Below are 22,614 nucleotides of genomic sequence, written 5' to 3' on the forward strand. Positions count from 1 at the left end.
AAATGTCTATGGGGTAACGATGCAAAAATCTGGTGAAGCTGAGGATCTTTACAGTTTTGTTGAATCAAACCCTATTTTCAGTTATATCTCATAACAACTAAAGTGCCTAACAATTGAACTTGTTTGTTTGTTACTGTGTATGGTAAACTTTTAGTTTCTGAGAATTTCCTGCATTTTTACCTGACATTCAGCCTTTAACTCGGCCCCGCAACCAATTGTAAAACTATAAGAATACATTTGGCAAAATTGGAGCACATATAAGGAAAAACAAAAGACAAATACCACATTCAATAAACTAATTATACAAGCTTAACACAGTCAAATTGTTTAAGTCCATTATTTATGTAATGTAGCATTATAGTTTGTTGGAAGAGATTCATAGGCAAACTAACAACGTTAAGATTTTCCTCTGCACATTCATGTCATTAAAACTAAAACGTATAATGCCGATCCTGGGAGAGCATGTTAATGAAAACACTGCCACCTAAGCATATCAATCATCAAATATAAAAATAAACTTAGTGCTCATTTAAAATTTTTATGCATTTTCTAATCTTTGAATTTACAGTTTATCAAAAAGGTGGTCTGACAATTTATTAAAAAGGATTCTCTTATAATCTCTGATCTTGATTTCAGGAGACTTTAAGTTCCTTTGTCCATTAGGGAATTTGTCAGTGAATGTTTTCTTAACTTTGAATTTACAGTTTTGTTTGAAAAAGTGGTCTAACAATTTATAGAAAAGATCTTATAATCTTTGATCTTGATTTCAGGAGGAATCCCTTAAGAAAGAAGGATAGCCTGCTTCAAGTTCCTCTTGTCCGTAAGGATTTGTCAATGAAAATACATTAATCATCAGCGTTTGAGTTCACAAAACTCAAGTTTTCAGGATTGACATCTTTTATTTTGATGACTATCACTCCAGCATTCTCTTCAGTCCAGTTGATCCCTTCTTTCTCCAGAAGCTGCGTTACCTGAGAAATCAGAACAGAATGGATTTTCTATGTTAATCATTACAATTGAATGGATCAGCATGAAAAGACAAAAATCAAATTACTGGACAGCAATATATCTGCTCAGTTATGTATTTCATCAGTTGGTGATAAGAACATCCATTACATAAAATGCATGTGAGTACAGGATTTGGTTGCTTGCATAATGTTAGTCCAGATTATTCTCAGGGTCTCTCTGATCAAGATAGATCACACCACAGAAAATGATGTTTTCGTGAAGTGGTTAAGTGATAGACCATAGGAATATATACAGGGCATTAAATGGAAGGTGCATCATTCTTCACTTCTCACTAAAGAAAAAGAAAAACCACATAAAAAATAAACCCAAATCCATATTTACCAGTTGCAGAACAATGTAATATACCAAATAGGAAATAATAGTTGCTGCAAAATTAATTCTCATTCAACTAATATGCCCTCAAAATAAGAACGTGGAAGGCAATTCTTGAGGAAATGGGAAGACAATTGGCATGTCTGTGATGCAGTGTGCACAAAACTAGTGTAAACATAAAATTCTATAACTCATAATATAAATTCAATTAGAAATGTTCAATTCAAATGCTATAAGTAAGGACTACTGGTATCATGCTATTGCGTTCCAACAATTCTCTATATTGGGACATCAGAACTCTCCATTTCCCAAATTACAATCTATAACCAATATTGATGAAATTAAGGTCTTTTAAGCAGATTTCATGCATTCACACACAAATCTATGTATGAAAAAATTGTCAATGTACTTGATACGCACATCTTGGAAAAATTTCTATAAGCAGTCAAATACAATACTTATAGAAAAAATACTTTAGTTGAGAATTAAAAAAAATAACTCTTGTTCACAGATTTTACTTCTGAAAGAAAAAAGATACATCCTAGCTTTGCTGTTGAAATAATGTAAGCAAATATGAAGGAATATTCCATGAAACTGGACAGTTGATTTAAGCTTCAAGACTTACAGCCCGTTTTATCCTTCCACGTCCAGTGCCATGTGAACCACACCCTGTGATAACTTTGAGCGAGTGAATTGCTGCCACGAAATTTGTTGTCAGCATTTTTGTAATCATAAGACAGTTTATTTAGAATCCGTGCTTATGTCATTTTGTGTAACTCACCTATTGCAAGAAAAAAATATAATTTAGAAGTTGAACTAAACTTGTCTTTGAAAATACTCACATGAAATGGAAGCCAGAGATTGAATATGCAGCTTTAAAAGACGAATAGCATCTTTTACATGCTGAGAATGTAAGTCAATAGTAACATCATTATGCATATCCTTATTTCTGCACAGATATTCATGGTTATATTAATTACTATCATTGGTGACTCCAAATAATTCTAACTAAAATAGTTTTCAATATAAATGTGGTTTATTTGATCAGCGTACTTGATATCAAAAATTCGTTGACTTGCTTTCTCATCGGCTTCACGAGCAAGTTGCTTGTAATGATTTCCCTGACATTAATACAAAGGATCAGCAATCAATGATCTTCTGTCTTCCAATCTTTTGTCAGTACAAGGAAACACAATCAGGATTTATATGCATCATTATTCTGATGAAAGTTGGAATTCAATACATCTCAAAACAAAATATAAGTTGGCACAAACCACCAAACAAGCACTAGTACAGCAAATACTTCAATATTATTTGGTTAAAATGTCTGCTGTCCAGAGAAATCATTAGTTTTTTTAATCTGTTATAATGGTTCAATCAGTTTGTTTAATAAGTGGTGAATATTTCCCAAAAAGATTTTGGTTGTATTCTTTAATTGTTTTCTGATTTGACAAACTACCCTTTTGAAGCAACCCTTAACTTCATTGCCGCAAACTAGGTGTACCTCTTCTATCAAATTCTTTTAGAATTCACACTCATCTTATCCGTGGGATGTGCTACACTTAGCAAGTTGGATGATGTATTTTACCCAATTCCAATACATCATGATTGCTGGTTCCAGTTCAAGAACCCGGTTTGCTGGTACAGCAAAATTTTGAGAAGGGGCTTGGGTTTGTTAGTACAAAAACAATGTAAAAATTATATATATATCTGCAGCCTAGAAGCATGGATTAAGATTAGAATGTCACATAGCATCATATAAACAAGAAAACATAGTATATACATACAATCTTCTCCTATGAAATGAAAACATGGAAAACTACAATCAGCAATATGGTCATATTAATTGGTATTATCTTGTAAATTAGGCCTCTTCATATTTGAAATTATATATATATTTTCAAATTTTAGATTACTTAGCATTTGACTTGCTCTTGTATATTGAACACAATTGCTTAGACCTTTCCATATGTGAAACATTGTGCTTTTTTATACATTTCAGATTGTGCAGCCTTTTGATAAAGTCCCTATGTATGTCCACCACACTACCAAATGTTCAAGCCCTTTGAATTTCTGAATTTTCTGCATGTTTGCAAATTTCAGATTGCTCAACCTTTGATATGGTCCCTATGTATGTCCAACACACTGCCAAACATTCAAGGCCTTTGAATTTCTGAAATTTCTGCTTAGCAGTTTGTGTCCTTTTGCTACAGCCAAGATACCCATCCATATCGTTATTTTAATCAAACAAATTTTATATTACTAATATTGTCATTCCTCATTGCAAATTTCAGTTTTTCAGGTCAGCATTCGTTTTCTTCAAAATGTCTGCAGTCAATTTTGCAAAAAAAATCTGGTGATTGTATAAAACTTTGCAAAAAAAACATAAATTTGGGTGCCCAAGCATCCAGGTTTGCCCTAGGTTCCCAAGGACGAACCGTCTCACCTGGGCACCAACCTGTAGGCGCACCAGACCAGGACTCGGACCCGAACCGAACCAGACCAGTACCAGGCCCTCAAACCGGCAAACCCTGCAACTTAGAATCCTAATAATTTTAACCCAAAGCTCTGCTTCAAAAGCCTTAATGCTTTATGAGTTGAGCTTATCCCATCCAACAACATTTTACTTTATGGTTGATTTGATTGTATTAGTGGCTTAAAATGAAAATGTCATAGTGAAATGACTTAGGGCTCAAAATTTGAAGAGAAAGGCAATGGGATCTCCTGACTTTCAGAAGCATAAGAAGATCACCAACACTATGATTGAGATCGAAAAAGAGATGGAACAGTCTATGAAGCAGTTGGAGTAGTGCTGGTTTTCTGCTGTCCCTGTGCTGGTTTTGGTTATACTGGTGTTTTTGTGTCCGGTTTTATCTACTAGTATCTGGTTTTGTAATTTTGGTTTGTTTAGCTAATGCCCCTTTGATGTAATGTTGCTTTTTGTTTTTCTATGGGGCTAGTTGGTTCTTGTGGTCTTCTTAGGCGTAATGCCTTGTTAAGTCTAGACTACTCTCTGCTTTTTTGTTAAAGGGTTTCAGATCCCTTCAAAACCTGTTTTTGTCTTAATCAAAAACTTAGGGCTCAAACACACATGATACAAGCTTGTTTGACACTGAAAAAACAAGAACAAGAAAGGTGAGGCCTGTTGGTGTTGGAAATAAGCCACCCGGACTGACGATGGACTGGTCCAAGAGGGGCTAGTAGCTCAGTGGTAGAGCACTCCAGCAGCGTATGGAAGGTCCTAGGTTCGAGTCCTAGCTGGTCCATGTCTCAACATGGTATCAGAGCTAAGGTGTCATTAACTTCTGATTTTAGCAAATCAATTGTTGCATATAGCTGTTGGTTGTTTTCAATTAAAGATGTCAGGTTTGAAGGCTGAAGATAGGCTTGAGGGAGCCATCGACTTTGCTGCTTGGAAAGTTCGTATTCTGTTGATCCTTGAAGAAAATGACCTACTGAAATTTGTAGAAGAAGAAAGGCTGTCTCCTCCAAAAGATGTTGAAGAGCTGAAACTGTTCAAGAAAGATTCCCTCAAGGCTAGAAGGATCATAATTGAGTCCGTCAAGAATCATCTTGTCACTGTCATATCAAAGTTTGCTGCTCCCAGAGGAACCTTCAGAAATAGCAAGAGTTTCCAAAATTACGCCAACTACATTTCTGTGATGTGCAATATAATTGAGTCTGAACCCCACAATATCGGAGAAGCTATGTCCCATCATGCTTGGAAACTAGCCATGGATGAAGAGTATGAGTCTATCATCAAGAGTGATGTCTGGGACATTGTACCCAGACCCAAAGGTAAGTCTGTCGTTTCCTCTAAATGGTTGTTTAAAATTAAACATAATGTTGATGGTAGTATTGAAAAATATAAAGCTAGGTTTGTAGCACGTGGTTTTTCTCAAAAGGAAGGAATAGATTATGAAGAAACCATTGCCCCTGTTGCTAGATATACCTCTATTAGGTCTATAATAGCTATTGCTGCAGCCAAAGGTTGGGAGCTGCATCAAATGGACGTTAAGACAACCTTCCTTAATGGTGTCATTGAGGAGGAAGTCTATATTGAGCAACTAGAAGGCTATGTAATCCATAAAAGAGATTCTCATGTTTGCAGGTTGAAGAAAGCCTTATATGGGCTCAAACAGGCTCCTCGCGCTTGGTATGAAAGAATTGATAAGTACTTACTAAGTTTAGGGTTTTCCAAGAATGATGCTGATGCTAACATTTACTTGAAAGTTTATAATGATGAGATGCTTATTTTAGTTTTGTATGTAGATGATTTATTTCTCATGGGTGAAAATAAATTAATCATGAGATGTAAAAAGGAATTAGCCTCAGAATTTGAAATGAAGGATTTAGGTCTAATGCATTACTTCCTAGGGTTAGAAGTATGGCAAAGAGCTAATGAAATCTTTTTTAGTCAGGGAAAATACACTATTGATATTTTGAAAAAATTTAGAATGATAGATTGTAAGCCCATGCGTACTCCTATGGAATCCAACTTAAAGAAGTTAAGTGTTTCTGCAGCTAACTCTGATTTTGCAGATCCCTCTAAGTACAGGCAGTTGATTGGCTCCCTGATGTACCTAGTCAATACTAGGCCAGATATCTGTTATGCTGTGAATGCTCTCAGTCAGTTCATGAGCTCACCTAAACATGTTCACCTGGTTGCTGCCAAGCACATTCTAAGATACCTACGTGGCATGATTGGTTATGGGCTGAAGTATTCACTTAATACCCCAATCCTCTTGAAAGGCTACTCAGATTCAGATTGGGCAGGAAGTGTCAAGGACAGGAAAAGCACTTCAGGCATCTGCTTCAACTTGGGCTCCGCAGTGATCTCTTGGGCATGCAGAAAGCAATCTTCCGTAGCATTAAGCACTGCAGAAGCTGAGTACATTGCCGCATCTGTTGCATCCAGAGAAGCAGTGTGGCTTCGTAAGCTCCTTGTTGGATTATTTGGTCAAGCCAATGATCCTACCACCATTCATTGTGATAATCAAAGCTGTATAAAGATGTCAGTAAATCCTGTATTTCATGATCGGTCCAAACATGTGGAAACACACTATCATTACATTCGGGATATGGTGCAGAGAGGCGCCATTCATCTAAAGTACATTAGCACAGATGAACAGATTGCTGACATCCTCACCAAACCTTTATCCAGAGTGAAGTTCGAGTACTTCAGAGATAGACTTGGTGTCATGGAAAACGGAACCCTGATTGAGAGGGAGCTTCAATCTCAGTGACTATTTGTAGCACTTTGAATCATTCTTTGCTTGTGTGCAAGAATGAATTACATCCAATCTATGCTTGTGTGCTAGATGGATAATTGTAATAATGTAAAGACCCACTGGTGTATTACACTTTCTATGCTTGTGTGCTAGAACCATCCTATGCTTGTGTGCTAGGTGGAAGATGTAATTCTATGCTTGTGTGCTAGATGGAACTTAAAGGTTCAGATTATGTATTCTCCTCCTCACTAGTTAAGAGGGAGTGTTGATTGTAACTAGGATTATATGGGTTCGGATTGCCTCAAGGCAACATCCGAACCCCCTTTTAGGACCGGGTCCTATCCTAGGGTAACGTGACCCTATCTTATGCACAAACAAATACTATGCTATGCAAAATACACCCATTTAATTATTGGCGCCAAAAACCCAAGGAGGCCGACTTGCATTTCAAGGAGTAAAAGACGTATATAAATAAGTGACAATTAGCAAGTCAACACACATTCATTTTCATTCTTGACATATGCGAATGGGAAAACAGCTCTGCTCATCAAGTGCGAATTAATAAGGAAGAAGGCGAATTCATCCAGACTTATGCGAATTTGTGCAAGATGACCTAGGTGGTGGTGTGCAACTTGAAGGACATGGAAAGAGCAGATCTGCTACACAAATAGATCAGATCTGATAGAAGAGCTAAGTATTGTAATTGTGCATTTTAAGAGGAGAATATATAATCTGACCTGTGGATCTTTCATGCTGGGTTTTTCCTCATTAGAGGTTTTCCCAGAGTATGCTTGTTGTCTACTGTTTTATTTCTGATTTATGTTGACTTGTTAAATACTGCAAATCTGATTACAATCTAGGGCATATTTAATTTATGTTGGTCTAATAAAATACTGTAAATCTGATTACAAACTAGGGCATAATTAATTATCTAAATCTGATTAACATACCTAAGGTTTAAAATCTACATGGTATCAGAGCCAAGTCCAAGCTAGGAGCCCCAAGCACACGAGAGGTGTGGCTTAAGGGGGGGTGTTGGTGTTGGAAATAAGCCACACCCGGACCGACGATGGACTGGTCCAAGAGGGGCCAGTAGCTCAGTGGTAGAGCACTCTAGCAGCGTATGGAAGGTCCTAGGTTCGAGTCCTAGCTGGTCCATGTCTCAACAAGGCCAGCTATATAATGAGCATGATCAGCAGCAGTTTGTCCCATCGACCATATATTTCAGCATAGAATTATAATGTGTAGGTCCCTCTCATTTCCCCATACCCTTTGGTCCTACTTTGGTCTCTATTATTACACATTCTTCTGACTTAGGCTCTACTCTTTGGCCTCTTGGATTGGAAGTATCTTCGATAAAGGAAACACCTCATTGACAATGAAGGGAACGTCCTTAGTGTCTTAATATGAACAATATTTGATCTTCGAAAAAATCTCCTATCAATTTCTTAAACAACCAAATCCTTCATCTTAGACACCAATCTTTTTCAAATTTCTTCTCCAATTCCTAGTAAGTATATTCCAAAGAATAATTTTCAAGTTCACTACACTCTTAACAAACAAAAAATACTTGACATGGATATACTTGACACGCCAAGCTTATCACCTAAGAAACTGAATGGATATACTTGACACGCCAAGCTTATCACCTAAGAAACTGAATGGATATACTTGACACGCCAAGCTTATCACCTAAGAAACTGCTGTTTATAATTATAAAAACAATAAATTAATTACATTTGTTTGCAAGAATAAAAGTATCAGACATTGATTCTATTGAACTCAAGCAACATTAAGTTGGTGGTGAACATTCTTTCAATAAAAGGCTTCTACATTCTTAAGTTGATTTCACTATTTATAAAACAACAAACTAACTACATTTGTTTGCAAGAAAAGAAATATCATAGACATACATTCTATTAAACTCAAGCAACGCTAACTTGTAGGTGAACTTTCCTCCAATAAAAGGCTTCTACGTTCTTAACTTTATTTGGCTACATGGTGAAAGAATTTGTATGAATTTTCCTCCAATAAAAGGCTTCTACGTTCTTAAGTAACTTTATTTGGCTACATGGTGAAAGAATTTGTAGTCCATTATGGAGGACACACGTTTGAATCTAGATTGGGGGGCAGAGGGTGGCGGGGGCAATGTTGTACAAGTCAAAATCATAAGTTCAATGGAAAAAAGGAACACCTTTGCGAAATAATTACTCAAGGGAGGTCTCAAACACCAAATCGTTGTCTTTCTTGGCAGTGACTTTCAAAACTAACTTTAGTTTTTCATCTCCATCAAAGATGGTGTTTAAGAAAAGAAATTAATAAATAAAAAAAATCTTAATTGGAATAAAACATTAATTAAGATAATTGGTGCCCCAAGCATGCCTTAAACACTAGTATGAGGCTAAGGATGTCTAGGGAAGGCATCCCAACACATGGGGCGCTAGATATTAACTGGAGTAGTATGCCTGCACATGGGGTGTTGGATCTTGCATGACTACCATTCTCGTCCATATGAGAGAATGCTTGGTTCTGTGTGGAGCCATCCCTTCACGCACACACGATGACACTCCCTACACTTAGCACTCTAATATCTAAGTCCTAGTGGTTGAGTAGCACCCAAGAGAGTTGTTTTCCTCTCATTTTGGTGATTGCATTTGATATTGGGTTTCATGGCATTTTGGTGTTGCTCATTGATATGGTGCCGTTGTCTATTTTAGTGTTTCTCTTGATGTAGTTCTCTATCATTTGGCATTGGCTTATTGTTGTTGGGTACCTTGATACTTCAATGTTGTTGTATGATCATGTATGACTTGTGAGATTCATGTATGGCAAGTATATTTTTGTATGATGTGTCTAGTCTATGATTGGCATATGTGTAAGCCTATATATCCCAATGTGTATTCATTGTTTGAGTGTTTGGGCCATGTGACTATCTCCATGAGCATGGTGGGGAGGACCTACGGGTTCCACATGGTCGTGTGGTGTTGCAAACCACCATTGGAGACCGGTGGACTTGTCTTTAAGCATTGGCATCGAGAGTTGTTATTCTCTCCTTCTCATTCATACTTCTAGTTATTCATTTCATTCAAAATGTAAACACTTGTATATTGAACAAGCATTGTAATATTGATTATTTGTAATTGAACACTCCTTTGGAGTTGGATGTAATCATATGATATTGGTAGTGGATTAGATTGGTTTGCCTGTTGGTGTTTGTATCAGACACAATTGATTATGCTTCCTCTCTTTATGCTCAATGTTGAAATCTTGGTTACATATAGGAACACTTCTTTTGATGTTTAAAATGAATCTAGACGAGACTTGTGGTGTCTTGGAGGGTGTTGTTGTTCCCTCTTAACATTGTTATGCATCCTTGATCTTCGTCTTTGCTTGAAGGTGTCACCTAGTGACCAAAGGTGTAGTTGACACTTCATCTCCACACCTTTTCATCGATTTTTCTATCCTCAGGAGTCGTCTATGTATTTGGACCATACTAGTGTGTTTGGGGGAACAAACTATTAAGCCAATTTGCTCATTGCCTTGGATGTTAATGCAGTCAGAGGACGGAAATGCAGGTTTGCCAATCTTCGAAGGACGCCAATGCAAAAACTGGATAGATGTGCAAGTGGAGGACTAGGGCACGTCATGCTAGTGTCCTCGAGGTGTGCTAGTTTCCTTGTAGGATGTCAGGATCCTTTGTTGGCACTCTTGTCCAATGGTTGGGCCTAGCAGGGTTTTCGAAGGTTCGAAGGGTCAATTTGACCTCATCAAAGATGCCTATTGAGGCTTGTAGTGTTTGGGGAACCTTTGAGGCATCTTGAAGATGCTTAGAGTGGTTTCAATGGCGTTCGTGCACAAGTCGGTGCTTGCCAGAGCCCATCTATGAGACCTAGGACCTAGGAGATGGTCATGTTTACCAAGTGGACACTTGTAACTTCTAAGAGGGCCTTGTGTGAGTCTAATCACCTTTTTGACCTGACCTTATGTGTTTGGACAACCTTCCCTATGCTCGATTGGTGTTAAGTGTGTTAAGTCTTCTGCTTGTGCATTGCAGCTTGTCGACAAGTTGTCGTAAGTTCAAGGTTTGGGCTATTGTTCTTCTATGAGATGCATATGTTGATCTTAAATGCTTCAAAAGAAAATTATTTTATGCATTCTTATGTCTATTTAGCTCATATCCTTGGAGGTTCCTAGGTGGGACATTATAGAACCCAATTCTCTAAAGATTCTTGAACAAATACCCAACATTGTGAAAGGATGCCTTCAAAGAAGCAACAACTGACCAAAGAGGAAACCAAGGAGCAAAAGTTTGATAAAGAAACCCTTTTGGTAATATATTGACCATGTTCAAAAATTTGTGCAAAAGGAAAAGAAAAATTAGAAAGTTCGAAATTTCAAGAAATGTATTAATCAATTTGAAAAAAGTATGAAATATTAAATGTAAAATTATTACATTATTAAACTTAAAATGATTCTCCACTAGAACCAAAAACACATAAGAATAAAGGAAAATTTGGTGAATGTGTTTATACACCTTTAAGTTATTATGTTTACTTATAAATTGAGTAATAAATATAAAGACTACGAATAAAGTTTCAACCTAAAAAAGTAAAACCTATGTTAAAAGTGTGTTCCCTAGTTCAAGCTATTGATATGTATGATTATATTGATTACATCGATTATGAATGTGCATGTGATATAAGAGGAGATAAGGATATAGTGAGAAAGAACAACTGAATAAATTTCCAATCCTTGATCTCTACATTTGGTCCTCATCTTTCATAGCCCATCTATTGCTGCTTCCAAATCATGAATTCTCTGTCCATTTGTTGTACAATACCTACTTGGTCCTCATGATGATGCCCAATCATATTCATGACAAAGTCTTGCTATGGTTTCTGAATGCATGTCCAAAACCCAATAGGTTCTAGTCACACTCATCTATTTATTAGCTAATCACTATATCACCCAATGCATTCGACCTTTTCCAACCAATAGCTCACAAATGATTGAACCTTCTTTATCCACACCTTTGACTCGTGAGTTTAAGAAAAAACAATTAGATAAAGTGCAATTTGCGGTGATCGATTTGACTAGATAGCTCTTCCTACCATCTCAAGGCTTTCCCTTAGCTTCCTTAATCTCCTTCACTTGAAGGTTAAGAACCTTCACACCCTAATATTATCCCCCCTACTTCATGACAAAGAGGCCAAAAAAGATGAGGTTCTCCCTCACTCAATACATGGAATGCACAATAGTGGATTATCTAATTGACAAATTGAAGGTCCAAAGATCATTCATGTGCTCAATCACACTCCACATTAGTCATTCTCCATCTTCCAATCTTTGTGAATGTGGTATACTCACCAAAACTCTATGAATGGACTAGATTAGACCTCACACCGTCCACCATTTAGAAATCAGAGGACTATGCTAAAACTAGGAAGATATTTCATGGAATTGATAATGCGGGCAAGTTAATCTCCTGCTCTTGTATTGAACCTTCTAAGCCAAATTGGGCACTTGATCTTTAGATTGAAGGGCTTAAATGCACTTGTGTCACCATGAGTGACTCATCCTCTTAGACAAGCCAAATGTTTGTTGTTCTAGCCCTCATTACTTCATGAAGGGCCTTTAGGATTGTTTTTCTCTCAATTGATAATAAAGCATTTATATCAGCAGAGGAATGAATTAGTTAAGATAACATTCACATTAGTTTGACTACCCATGGTGACTATTAGGGAGAGGTTCATAATGTTGGGAAGGTATTGCACACTTTGTCTATTGCAGTATTTTTATATTTCGGAATTGGCCAATATTTTCCTAGGAAGATTGCATATGCAAATTGCAAATTCATTTACTGTGGGGGCACATTGGGGGGTTCATGGTTTAGTGAGCACATGGTCATTCAGACTCCCATGATGCATTCAATATTTTTGTTTGGGGCATTAAATATCGGTGGCGAAATGATTTAGGAAGCCTCTACAAAATTTACCATTGTTGTTTGCTCTCTTGCCTATAAATAGAGGTTTTGTGCAGGAGTTTTTTCATATCATCTTGTGCTTGATTCCTCCTAGAAGAGCATTGTGTTTGAAAATGCAGTGTAATATTTTTTGTTGTTGAAAAATAAATCAGTCTGTAACTTTGGAGGCTGAATTTTTCCTGAAATGATTTTTTTAAGGTATATTGGTGTCTCATACTTGTGTGTGTGCTTCACTATGATCTTTCATTCTTGGTATTTATTCGTGATGTTATTCTAGCATGCTGCTGAAAATTGTGTACATTGGATAGCTTGTGACACTCTTCTCGTAGGATTAACTGTGGAAATTGTTTGCATATTTCTTTCCATTTGGTATTAGAACCTACCTAGCTTGTGAGATCTTTGTGAAGAGGAATATGCCTTATTTCTATTAATCTTTCTTCAAGTGGAACCTTTGCTGAAGTAATCTTATTTTGAGGATACAACCAAAGCAAGCACATCTAGAATGGACGTCATGAAATTCAATGGAAGCAAATTTGAGCTATGGAAGCTCAAGATAGAGGATTTACTTATGGATAGAAATTCATGGTTGTCATGTCCTCTTCTTGTAATAATCTAGGTTACAAGGACCCCAAAGTCTTTAGGGTTTGAAGGAATGCTCAATCTTCTAAATGTTTATTAATAGTTGGACTTTCAAGGTTCCTCGTCCACACATGCTTTCTTCATCTATATTCAACTTTTCCTTGGTCCCTATTGGACATTCGAATTTCTTCATCTTCACATGCCTTCCATTCTTCCCCTATTATTCCTTTGTATTTGTTAGACTTTTGGGCTTGTCTTTACCAGCAAGCCCATCACTCGACCTCCAACAGCTTGACCTATGTTGAGTCCTGTGGTGTCTCTAACTCTCAATCCCAAATATTTCCGCCTTTGTTTTTGTTCTCTTCATAATGCCCCCAACACATGTCATATTGTCATCAATGGTCAGTTTTGGCACCCTAACTCTCAAAAGTGGGACTTTTTTGTACTAATAATGATTGTTTAAATTTGGAGTTGTGGATTTACATTATGGCTAACCCATTATTATTGTGATAGTTATAAAGGGGCAAACACATTCATTCAAGGGGCATCATCTACACTTAAACAAATTCCTTTCAGGATCCATTTTGAGCACTTCCTTTCTGTTGGTGTAAATAATTATTCATCTTGGATATTATTACACCTTACTTAAGTTTACTTAGGAAATACATTTCATAGTAGTTTGGGTATGAGACACTTGGGTGTTTGTGCCACATTGGGATAGTGTGTGTAGGGGAAATTCCACTTTTTATGGTGTGATCTTGTTGTTACACTCCACATTCAGTGGGTGATCCACCTCATGTGGAATATTATATTGTTTCTCCTACCTACCCACACCTATTTCCTACCTACCCTTGTTTCTTATTGAGCTACATGTCATGTTTGTGTGCTCACATATCTATATAGCCTTGCCTATATAAGCAGGCTCATATTCATTGTATGTAACGATTGATGATCCAGTTGATCAGTATTTTCATTTTGATAGAATACAGTTTATTTCTATCATATATTTTGTCTCTCTTATTTGTGCTTTCCATTGCCGCTTGATCTTGGCAAAATCTCACATGGTATCAGAGCCATTAGAGTGTCATTGGTTTGCTAATTGAGAGAAATTTGATGCTATTTGGGATTGTGTATTTTGGAGTTTTCTATTGCAGGTTATTATTGAAGCTTGATGGGTCAAATCTGAGGTTACCATTGGATTGAGGAGGACCAAGAAAGTCAGTTTTGCCTTTTGTTTCATCAAAATCGGACTTCGGAGGCCAAATCTAGAGGCATTTGAAATTTGACGCTACAGAGGAAATTTTCCAGAAATTATAATTTTGCAGACAATTTTCAAATAGTGATATTTCACTCATCCGGACTCGTTTTTTCAAGCAATTTTTTTTGTTTTGGGGTAGAATTTCGTGATTTGTATAGTGGTGCAAGAGTTTTCTGATTTTTGGATACAATTTTTTTGGAAATCGCGAAATCCCGATTATTACAACTTTGGAGGCTTCGTTTGGACTCATATGGACTCCTTTTCAGGTGCCGTTTTTTTTGAAAGTGCATATTTTTTCATCTACTTTAATAATCTACCATCTGTTTGCAGTGATTTTAAGTAGAAATTGTACTTTCAATATTTGGCCATTTTTGGCATATTTGGTACTTGCATTTTGCTTGGATCTCAGTTTAGATCACTAGCAGTATTTGTTGAAATTTCTTAGATCTCATTTTGAGAAGATGTAAATTGAAATCAGAAGTCCACTTTGCCTTGTTTTGCAAGTGGCCCATTGTATACGCACTAAGTATAAAGTGCCAAAATCACCATTTTGGGGGGATTTCTTGATTGAGTATTTTGGGGGGGGGGTGTCTTGTGTGATTGTGCCTCTCTCTATCTTGTGTTTTTTCATTTTGGTGCTATGGGTTCTCCTAAATTTCCACTTTTAACTCCTCATAATTATGCATCATGGAAAATTAACGCATAGAGTAAACTAATGGAAAAAGGACTCATTCATTATGTAAATGAAACTATTACAGCACCACCTGATCCTAAGGCTGATCCTAATGCTCAAATTGAATGGCTTACTAAGAATGCTATGGCACTTGGAACTCTTAGAAAGTATGTATCAGATGACCTCATTTTTCACATTGATAAGTGTACAACAATTAAAGAGGCTTGGGATATTTTTAAGAAATTGTATGGTCAAGTTGACGAGATTAAGGGCTACAAGCTTGATAGTGAACTCACAACTTTGGATCCCAAGGATTTTGATACAATCCAAGATTATGTCACAAAAGCAACTGAATTAAGAGCAAAGCTAAAGGATTGTGGAATTGACAAAAAGGATGCTCAATTGGTTTATAACTTGTTGGACAAGCTTCCTTCAGAGTATGCAGCCTTTGTATCTAGCTTTCACACCCATAGGTTAGCTCAAGGTTCCTCATACACTTCTCCCTCGTTTGATTCATTCACGGAGATGTTGATACTTGAGCAATCTAAGTTGATCACGATGGGGATTCTCAAATCTTCAAAGTCACAAAATTTGGTGGCTAACAAAGGGAATCAAAGTAATCAAGGAAAAGGCAAGAATCAAAAGCAACCTAAGCCTAAACCACAACAAGATGGAGCACAATCTTCCTCTCCACAACAAGGTGATTCACCATTCTCACCTAAGAGAAAATCATATAAAGACAATCTTTTTTGCGGATATTGCAAGAAGTCAGGACATGATGAACATCATTGTTATAAGAAGGATATTGATGAGTTGAAGAATCTTCTTGAGAAGAACGGAACCAACCTACCTTCTAGAATGTCTACATCGGCTTCTTCTTCCAAGGATAAAGGAAAGGGACAAGCTCTTTGTGTTACTACAAGTCATGATTCAGGGAGATGGCTTCTAGATTCAGGGGCTTCTCATCATATGGCATCTTCGCAGTCTATGTTTTCTACATTTGAGCCTTGCCACATGCCGCAGATTTTGATGGGCAATCATACATACATGGATGTGATTGGGAAAGGATCTATTGCCATTGGGGATAACTCCTTGAATGATGTGTTGTGTGTACCCCACTTGACAAATAATCTTCTTTCCATCTATCAAATCACACATGGGGCAACTAGGAAAACTGTGGAGTTCACACTTGATTCAGTTATCATTAGAGACTTGGAGAGTGGAGCTATCCATAGTTGAACTACTCGCGACTCGGCTCAACTCGCCAAGCCCCTGAGAAAAAAACTCGAGAAAAACTCGAAAAAACTCGGCGAAAAACTCGGCAACGTAAAAACACACTTAATTTTAATAAAAAATGCATTTTTTTTGCAAAATTTAATGAGAAGATGCATCCAATGAGTCACTAAATGATAACACAAAAGAAACAAGCTGATTCTAGATATATTTAAATGCAAAGTGTCTACAAAATCGCATCCTCATGAGAAATGCTGATGGCTAGAAGCAAAATAGTAAATAGTTTTTGTAAAACCAAAAGTAAATACAACTTCCTCTTCCCAACTCTAGATAAAACTAGTTTCAAACTTTCATCATTCATACTCATAGTTTCAAACTTTCAACTCTAAAATGTATAATACCAGGATTTCTTCAATGCTAATTATGTTGTTATATGGAGCCTAATCAGACTCGGAGGTTAAATTTTCCCTACTTCCATCAGCGCAGTTTCCCCCTATATTTTTTGATGGAGGTTTGGGGGTAGCGCCCCCAAGTTGGGGTCAAGGGGTATCGCCGAAGGATCCTGAAATTTGACTAAGTCTGGAAAATTGAAGAATCCTCCAAAAACTAGATTTTGCATTATAACTCCTGGAGGTCCGAAACCACTCTCAAACATCCTGGCAGTATATCACTTATACTTAAATGTTATATTCCATATATGAATCCTGACGGACAGACCAAAAAACTCGGCAATTACTTGACAGCATAGTGGGCTCTCGATGTGGCCCTTCCAAGTGAGTTTCCCCCTCTCAGCCCAAAACCATATCGAAAAACAAAAAATGCATGTATTTTTTGCCGTTTTTGGCTGTTATGCTAAAGCGGGCGAGTTTTTCTTTAAAACTCGCCGAGTTTTCCTGGCGAGTAGAAGTCATTACTACTCGCCAGGCTCAAAAACTCGGCGAGTTTTTGAAACTCACCGAGTTTTCGGCGAGTAGTCCATCTATGGAGCTATCATTGCGACTGGGGTGGTTGATCATTCATCTCGGTTGTACTCTTTTTCAGATTTTGCTCCTATTGATAAGGTTGATTCTTCCTATGTTGATGATTCAGATTTTGAGGAGAACTTTGGGCATATGAACTTGGGGATTCTCACATGTGACCCCGTTCTTGAGCTTTGCATTTCATCTCCTTCTATTGATATCACACCACCTATTGCACCTGATGATGCAGTTAGTGCGACAGTTTTGCCTTCTTATGATTCAGTGCACCAGGATATTTCATGTCTTCCAGCTTCGGTTGATTGGGATGCCTACTTGACAGACATTGCAGGTTTGTTTGTGGACTCCTACATTGCAGATTTGGGAGATACCATTGATGACATTCATCTTCTCTTTGATGAAGATGATCCTTCTTTGATTGTTGCGAGGGATCACTCTGACCCTCTTGTGCATTCTCTACATGATCAATCTTTAGAGGTTGACATTATTGTGGATACTTTTGTACAACACTTGGAGGAGGTCTCTTTATCTTTTGAGGAGACATATGAGTCTTTGGATATTGTTCTACATTCATCTCCACTAGATCTTAGAGTGCCTTTTTCAGCAGTGTGGCACAGTTTACCACCTTTGGAGGGGTACCCTTCAGCATCGACATGGGGACACTTGAGCAGTTTTCAGAGATTCCTTTCATCATGAGTATTTTTTCTCCATCTTCCTTTCATGGTTGGGGAGACTTTTTGGATCCACCTTTGGTTTTCTTTCTTCCTAAGGGGAGGAATGTTGTTCGACGTTCATGGAGCAGTTTCTTCATTCATCTTTGAGCTTCTATCATTGGTGCAGATTCTAGATTGAGGGGGGGCTTCCTAGTCTCTCTTCTTCTTCTCTCATATGGGGGGGACTTTTTCCTCACATGGGGTTTTGTTCCTCACACACTTCTATGAGAGTTCTTTGTATCTTGTTTTCATCTCTCTTTTGGGGGAGGGTTTTTTCCCATTGGGTTTTTCTCTCTTTCCCCGCTTTGTGAGAGATTTTCTTGCATTGGTTTTCATGCATTTGCATTTGTACATGGGTACCTAACATGGCCTCGTAGCCGGGACTCATCTTGCATTTCTTAGTTGAATTGTAGACTTTAGTGCATTCCCCTAAGTTGCATTTAAGGGGGGGTGTTGGTGTAAATAATTATTCATCTTGGATATTATTACACCTTACTTAAGTTTACTTAGGAAATGCATTTCATAGTAGTTTGGGTATGAGACACTTGGATGTTTGTGCCACATTGGGATAGTGAGTGTAGGGGAAATTCCACCTTTTATGGTGTGATCTTGTTGTTACACTCCACATTCAGTGGGTGATCCACCTCATGTGGAATATTATATTGTTTCTCCTACCTACCCTTGTTTCTTATTGAGCTACATGTCATGTTTGTGTGCTCACATATCTATATAGCCTTGCCTATATAAGCAGGCTCATATTCATTGTATGTAACGATTGATGATCCAATTGATCAGTATTTTCATCTTGATAGAATACAGTTTATTTCTACCATATATTTTGTCTCTCTTATTTGTGCCTTCCATTGCCTACACTAGTGATTTTGGAGGATGATCTCATATAAAGTTTGTATTTGAGCTTCATTGGACGTGGATTACAACCAGAATTGATTCGCAGTTGTTTTTGGTATGAATTGTTGTTGTAGTTACTAATATTGCATAACCATCTGAATGTAATACAAGTATTATTTTAATAAGAAAAAGATTGAGATTCATACTTGTTATTTGTTGTTTGAAATTGTAACAATATCATTGATGTATAAACAGTAATTTAGTTGAGTCGTCTAAGATTTGATTGAATACTAGGGCCGATAATGTTGTTATTTGAATAATGAGTGTTTTTGGAAGGCTAAAAATAAAATCTGGCTCAAGACATTGTAGTGTTATCAAAGTTGGTCTTCTTGCCTACATATGAATTATTGGAGGATTCCTTAGATATTTGATTTATTATGGAATGAGCTCTTCAAAAGCCAATAGCAATGAGAACAAATACTCCAAGAAATAAGTATGGGAGTGTAATGTCCCCTACTAGGAGTATGCTTGTTTTCCATAACTAAACATACTTCATCATACTTATTATGCCTTATATCAAATTATTAAAACTAGAGAACCATTAGTACTCATAATAAAATTGATAATTACTATATTTAAACCTAGACATTACTTCTTTCCTTATCATCAACCGTAACGGAGGATGGGAAATAACTATGTTGGGCACTAGAAAACCATTCTCCACAAATAGGCCCAAGGGTTTTAGGAACACCCATCCATACCACCTCTTGGGGCTCACCTACCTTGTGAGATATTAATACTGCCTTTCCCTAACAAATCCAACCAATCCTCATGAGGGGCAATAGAGAATGATTAAGGATTAGGTCATTGACATACTAATTTCTCATGTATTATGAATGTATATGTATATATATGAAATTAAGCATAGTATCATATAAATCTTAATTCCCTATTATTAAAAAATGTAAATCTTGTTGACATTGTTATAGTTGCAAGCATATACACACACACACACACACACATATATATATTATAGACCATATGTTTGCCTATTAATCCTACTAGAATTCAAATAGGACATTATTGAAAATAAGTGTATGGTTCATAAGGTAAGATACAGTATACCAATCTGCTGTTACAAATGATGATTGTAAATTATCCAATCTGCTGTAATGGATGATTTGTTGTGATTGAACTAAGTCTCCAGTTGATATTTGATATCAATCTGGTCTTCTTTGATGTCCTCGTCCAATGTGGTCTTCTACATTTTATATCTTTGTCTATATGAAGAGAGACAACCTTTGAAAGATGCTGACCCTTACGAATGGTCATACCCTTCCCTAATGATGCCTCTTCATAACTAAAACCAACTGCTGCCTTGATTATTTATTAATTGCTGCTTCAGGTGCCTTAATTGCTCTTTAGCATAATATGAATGTTGTTTACTTTTGCCTTTATACTGATTGTTGCTCCTTCTAAAATAATAGAATCGCAGCTTATAATATATTGTTGCTCTTTAATCGATGTCCCTTAAGTGATCATTACTGTTCATTATTATCCTTATTTGATCGTTGCATGATCACTTCCTTCTCCATCTGTATTATAATCATTGGCTTAGTATATTGCTTCCTACAGAAAATCGCGAAGTCTTATAAATAAGATGATTTTCTTGAGCATTTCTATTTTTTCATGGTGGGGGCATTGACAGGAAGAGTGAAGTTAGACAGTTAAAGACATCATAGCCTATCACAAAAAGTATAAAGTACTGATTCTAATATTCAAAAACATTTTCCTTCCATGGAATTCTGCCACTTGGAAATGAGATATTTATCAAGAGGATTTTGACACAACCAACCTCACAAGAATCTCCAAATTCAACAAAGAATTGATAGGGCAAAAGGAAGAAGATCAATAAAACCAAAGCCTAACAAAGCCCCAAGTAAGGTAAAACCCTAGAATAGTTAGTGCCTTCTTTCAATCATGAGCAAAATAAGAGTTCACGTGTTGTCAAAAAAGATGTTGCTAGAAATGAGCTCAAACAAAAGAAACTTTTCTTCTCAGTCAAAGAACCTTGGGAATCAAGCCACAGATGCCAAGGCAGATATGAAACGAAGTCCAAAGTCGAATCAAAACCAGAGATGCAACGAGTTGCAGAAATTGACGGCTAAGATCCTATTGGTGAGTTCTCACTGTGGGAAAATGTTTTTTTTTCTGAAGTTAATGAGAAATGAACAATGCAAGCTCAAGATAATATAAGTGAGGAGTATTTTCTAGTGATATTCTTAGTGATGTCCAAAATACTCCTATTGAAACTTCAAATTTGGAAAAGATTAAGCTTTGGTCATATGAAATGTGTTTACACCATAGTGGTATTAAATATTAATGAGTATGAGTGTGTGAATGGTGTAGACTCTTGTCCCATTAATCTTCATTTTGAAAGCATGAGTCACAAGAGTACCAAGGTTGCTTTAAATCTCTTGGAAATCTCCAATTTGACAACAGAAAACAAACACTTCAATGATATTTTTCATAAGGATAGTATCAGTAGAAAATACAAAAATCCCTTATGTGAAGATACAACTCCTATCCTTGATATAGAAATGATAAATGGCACTCTTGAAAAGAGTGTACAAATCCATTATATGAGTCTGAAATTATAATTGTTGAATACAGAATAAAAGAAGATCCAAAGTTGCAAGAGTGTGATAAGGAGATGGAAGGTATGTAACCTAATGCTGCGAAAGATATATTTTTGATTTCTAAAGGTGTAGATCATCACATTGCAAATACAGAGCATGCAGTCTCAAGTTCGCAAGATGAAATGGTTATCCTTCGATTCTCCAGGAATTAAAAATTGTTGGTCTGCTTAACTTCACTAAGGAGGAAAAAGGTAATCATTTTACTCAATCTTATGAGTACAATTCAAAATATTAAGGAGACAATAACAACACAAATGAACTTGATATTACATCTTTCCTGCAATCTTGTCATTTGTAGTATCCCCAATAAAAAAAAAATTATTTTGCAATAAGATTTACAAAGAAAACACAGTAACCCGTTAAGGTTAGAGAAATAATCCAGAATAACTGAAAGGAACCCTTCGAGCTTTTGTTCATCGAGAGCCCAATCTGGGAGGGTGAGAGCATATGGTGTTCCACGGATCGTTAGCACCAAAAACCAACTAAAAGCTGAATACAATAATGGGCGGCAAGCTAGCCCCTTCCGCTTATCCAGCAGGTAAACAAGAAACTTGGCAATAAACCAGCCAAGAGAACAACACACCAAGACACAAATCACTCAACCGCAATGTTTCAACGGGAGGACTGAATCACATCAAAAGCTCAACTCGACCGCTTATTCAGCGGGAGGACCATTACAAACATAAAATCACTCAACCACTTACTCAATGGGAGGATAGAACTTCATAACTGAATTACAGAGCAAAAAGGTGGCTAAGCCAGCCTCTTCCACTTATGCAGTGGGCAAGCAACACTCAAGAAATGGTTAGTAGTACCATAGAAATGGGACTCGGACTCGGCGCGGACTCGGCAAGGGTGACTCGACTCGGGACACGGGACTCGGATTGGCCAGCACTCGGCAAAGTGAAAAACCCAAGAAATTTAGCGATTTTTAAGGATTTAAAACTTGTTTCATGCACCCTTATTAAACAAACGTTAAATACACAATACCATCATCAAATAGAAGTTAATTTGATCACATACACAAGTATGCATCGATCACATTAGTATAAACGCAAATTGTAGTTGAAGGAAATAG

The 22,614-nt window shown here is 36.9% G+C and overlaps 1 protein-coding gene across 3 annotated transcripts in view; it reads right to left on the bottom strand.

Annotated features, from left to right (window-relative positions):
* Nucleotides 1-522: 522 nt before the first annotated feature.
* LOC131074663 (SMR domain-containing protein At5g58720) overlaps nt 523-22,614 on the bottom strand; it is a 306,623-nt gene continuing 284,531 nt past the window's right edge. For all 3 annotated transcript variants that reach the window (XM_058011330.1, XM_058011328.1, XM_058011329.2), the window contains exons 10-13: nt 2,395-2,462; nt 2,184-2,290; nt 1,967-2,037; nt 523-971 (exon numbers count right to left, since the gene is read on the bottom strand). In XM_058011330.1, coding sequence (XP_057867313.1) covers nt 846-971; nt 1,967-2,037; nt 2,184-2,290; nt 2,395-2,462 — 372 coding nt within the window. In that variant the 3' untranslated portion in view covers nt 523-845. The remainder of the gene's footprint in view (nt 972-1,966; nt 2,038-2,183; nt 2,291-2,394; nt 2,463-22,614) is intronic.

The sequence above is a fragment of the Cryptomeria japonica genome, chromosome 4, assembly GCF_030272615.1.
Source record: "Cryptomeria japonica chromosome 4, Sugi_1.0, whole genome shotgun sequence".
Lineage (NCBI taxonomy): Eukaryota > Viridiplantae > Streptophyta > Pinopsida > Cupressales > Cupressaceae > Cryptomeria > Cryptomeria japonica.